Here is a 4,380-nt window from a genome sequence, read left to right as displayed (position 1 = left end):
CGGTAGATCAAACTTCTTTGCCAATTCACAAATTTTCATTTTTGTATCGAAGTCTTTAATAATGGGTACGTTCGTAAAGTCAAACAAGTTAAACGTGTTAGTAACGAATTGTTCGAAAAGTCTAATGAAATAGGAATAACGATAACTTTATTCTCGCTTAACTCGTTCGACTTTACGAACATACCCAATGTTAACTTTACATTCCAAAGATAAAGTTTTTCTTTTCTTGTTTGATGCAGAAGAATTAGTTCTACTTCGTTTGGATGACATAGTAGAGTCTCTCAAGTCTCCGTAGATATAACAAACACAGAAATAAATAACACAAAATAAATTGTAGCTATGTGTGGATTCCGCACAACACATCCAAACATGTAAGCTGAACAATAGTGTGGAGAGAGTGAGTAATCTAGCGTTGCGTGGCGCTCAAACAAAAGAAAAATCTACAAGATTTGAAAATCACATAACTCCAGGTTTGCGTAAGTCGGGGTATTACTGTATATACATTATATGGACCACGGGAAAAAAATGCAAAAAAAATAATTAGTTCAAATTTCTACCAATAGATTAAAAAATGGCACACGAAGAACAAGAAACACAAAATGGAAACACACAAAATGCTTTTATTTAGGAAATTTGTTCAATGTTCAATCCATTTGCATCAATCACATGTTCAAAGCACCTTACAGTGTGGCAGTATGCCATAATTTTGTATATATGCGCTAGTTGTAAGCCTAATATTAATTATTCGATCTTCTGTTCTTTGTTTCCCTATTTCTCGATGTTTCCATTCTTCACTAACTTATCGGTGGCGGGACAACACTGTTCTGAGAATGAGGTGAGAAGAACAAAGAGCGAGCACCCTGAGGCATGTGGGGTGGGGAGATAATGGTCATTCTTGACTCAAACTTGAGAGTGAGCAGATGGTGAGTGCAGAGTTCAAGATTGCTGTTATGAAGAACAGAAAGACGACGAAGTGTCTATCCAATTGGAGAAGAACTGAGTATATCTGACTCTAAATATACTATAAAAAATGCAGATCAATTGATCTCAAGATTAATGCATGGTCAAAGTAAGAAATCTTATAGATTCCTAAGTTTGGATGTAAAATCTATGTATCCTTCAATAAATTGGAATTTTATTATAGAAAGTTTAAGTAAATATAATTTACCTTGTCACATTTTAGAATTTATACAGTTTACTTTTAAAAATAATTATTTTAAAATCTCTACAGAACATTATCATCAAAGAGATGGAATAGCAATGGGATCAGTGGTCGGCCCAAAACTTGCAGACATTTGTATGGCATCATTAGATAAAAAAATATTCCACTTTCGAGGTATTGTTTTTTATACTAGATATGTGGATGACATATTAATTTTGTACGACTCAAACGACACCACAGCTGAAAATATCAAGATTTATGCAAATAGTTTAAATAAGAACATTAAATTTACCTATGAAGAAGAAAGAAATTATGAAATTAATTATTTAGGTGTCACAATTACAAGACAAAATGAAACATTGCTGTTTCATAAGTACGAAAAAGTATGTAATAATAGTAAGGTGATTAATTATAAATCATATTGTCCTATGGGAATAAAACAAAATGTATTTTTGATGGAATTAAGGAAAATATTTAACAGAACAACATTAAAAAAATATATTGAAATAGAAACTAAGAATCTTTTTAAAAAATATTTATTAAATGACAGCAGCTTATACAAAAATGGTATAATACTTATATTAATAATAGATATAATGTCAAAAATAAAAAAATAGAAAATTTATACATTAAAATTCCGTATATTTCAAAATTTTATGAAAAATATAAAAATTATATTAAAAGAATTATTTTTTGTCAACTTAGTAGGTGAACAAAGAAATAGGTTAAATAAGAGTATCTGTTTAATTAATAAAGTAAATGAGAAAAAATTGAAGAATTTTTCAGAAGTAGCATGAATTGTATATAGGCTGATGTGTACATGTACAGAACAGAAATATTATATTGGAGAAACAGGAAGAAAACTTGAAGTGAGATTGAAAGAGCATGAGGCGGCAATCCGACTAAACAGAACCGAATTCCCGTGGCAACAACACTGCAGTATAACAAACTGTATTATTGACTGAAATAATATTAAAATATTGTACAAAGTAAAAAACTTGTAAAAAAACATGTTATAGAACATTATTGTATGAAAGGATATGTAAATTGTATTAATTTAAATACTGGTGCATGTGTTGATGCATGCTGGGATAGCTTGATAGAGTATAAAAGTATTGGCAATGTAAGATTGTAACGTCCACTGATGAGGCTGATAAGCGAAATATATATGGATAAAAAAAAAAAGAAAAAAGAAAAATAAAGTGAGAAATACTAAATAGATTTCTAGTCCATCTCTGTTTTTAATTCTATCGAAATCGGTTTTAAAAAGTGAATGTCACTTGTTATTTTCTTAAAGAATTTTTTTTAAAAAAAATTTTTTAGAATTTATTATTTTAATAGTGATGATTATGTTAAATATGAATTTACTATCATAAAAAATATCAAATTGCCATACTTACTAATCCTATGATTAAGTTGAAAACCATCTGCATTGTTATTTTCATTGCTGTGGAATTTTACTCTTACAAGATTTGATCTGCTAATTATATCTGNCATAAGTACGAAAAAGTATGTAATAATAGTAAGGTGATTAATTATAAATCATATTGTCCTATGGGAATAAAACAAAATGTATTTTTGATGGAATTAAGGAAAATATTTAACAGAACAACATTAAAAAAATATATTGAAATAGAAACTAAGAATCTTTTTAAAAAATATTTATTAAATGACAGCAGCTTATACAAAAATGGTATAATACTTATATTAATAATAGATATAATGTCAAAAATAAAAAAATAGAAAATTTATACATTAAAATTCCGTATATTTCAAAATTTTATGAAAAATATAAAAATTATATTAAAAGAATTATTTTTTGTCAACTTAGTAGGTGAACAAAGAAATAGGTTAAATAAGAGTATCTGTTTAATTAATAAAGTAAATGAGAAAAAATTGAAGAATTTTTCAGAAGTAGCATGAATTGTATATAGGCTGATGTGTACATGTACAGAACAGAAATATTATATTGGAGAAACAGGAAGAAAACTTGAAGTGAGATTGAAAGAGCATGAGGCGGCAATCCGACTAAACAGAACCGAATTCCCGTGGCAACAACACTGCAGTATAACAAACTGTATTATTGACTGAAATAATATTAAAATATTGTACAAAGTAAAAAACTTGTAAAAAAACATGTTATAGAACATTATTGTATGAAAGGATATGTAAATTGTATTAATTTAAATACTGGTGCATGTGTTGATGCATGCTGGGATAGCTTGATAGAGTATAAAAGTATTGGCAATGTAAGATTGTAACGTCCACTGATGAGGCTGATAAGCGAAATATATATGGATAAAAAAAAAAAGAAAAAAGAAAAATAAAGTGAGAAATACTAAATAGATTTCTAGTCCATCTCTGTTTTTAATTCTATCGAAATCGGTTTTAAAAAGTGAATGTCACTTGTTATTTTCTTAAAGAATTTTTTTTAAAAAAAATTTTTTAGAATTTATTATTTTAATAGTGATGATTATGTTAAATATGAATTTACTATCATAAAAAATATCAAATTGCCATACTTACTAATCCTATGATTAAGTTGAAAACCATCTGCATTGTTATTTTCATTGCTGTGGAATTTTACTCTTACAAGATTTGATCTGCTAATTATATCTGCTGGATTGTGGAGACCACAAAACCTTCCTAATAAATTCCATTTTTGATTATAATAATCCTCCACCTATAAAGTATGTAAGATATATATAACTATTATTATTATCCAGAAGTGAATGTTTGTTTTTTTTGGTAAACTGTAGCACTAATGTATGTACATACATTAGGCTGAAAATCTTACTGTAAAAGCAAATAAATGTTTCTCAGCAGCCAAAAGTGCTTAGTGATGAATTAAAATTAACTTTATACAATATTAATAAACATATTTATATTAAATTTGTATTAGCTTCCAATAAAAAATTTATATTTTTACTGAAATCAATTAATTATAAAATCTTACTAGAACATAATCGTTGCAATTTTGTTCAATATCAAATCTGCCAGGAAATGATAACAAGAAATGAAAATCTGGCTTTGTTTCCAAAATCCATATACATTCTATATTATTCGGATAACGACTATTTGTTTCTGATGTTGGTGAAAATATTGTTCCTTGATCACTACTTATTTCATGTCTAATAAAACCACCACATCCTGTAAATTATGCTTAATTTAATTTTCTTTTTTTAATTACTCTTAAAAATTAAAATATTAAATTAGGA

General features: G+C 27.2%; 1 protein-coding gene across 1 annotated transcript in view; it reads right to left on the bottom strand.

The window, feature by feature from the left end:
• Positions 1–2,438: 2,438 nt before the first annotated feature.
• Positions 2,439–4,380, bottom strand: part of LOC111614983 (CUB domain-containing protein 2-like) — a gene marked incomplete at its 5' end in the record, with an annotated part of 41,586 nt that continues 39,644 nt past the window's right edge. Inside the window, 2 exons of the mRNA XM_023356355.1 lie at positions 2,439–2,452; positions 2,563–2,652. Coding sequence (XP_023212123.1) covers positions 2,439–2,452; positions 2,563–2,652 — 104 coding nt within the window. The remainder of the gene's footprint in view (positions 2,453–2,562; positions 2,653–4,380) is intronic.

Source organism: Centruroides sculpturatus, unplaced genomic scaffold (assembly GCF_000671375.1).
Source record: "Centruroides sculpturatus isolate CEXI.00-Female unplaced genomic scaffold, Cexi_2.0 scaffold2295, whole genome shotgun sequence".
In the NCBI taxonomy this organism is placed as follows: domain Eukaryota; kingdom Metazoa; phylum Arthropoda; class Arachnida; order Scorpiones; family Buthidae; genus Centruroides; species Centruroides sculpturatus.
Note: the sequence above shows the minus strand (reverse complement) of the source record. Positions and strands in the feature narration are given on the sequence as shown.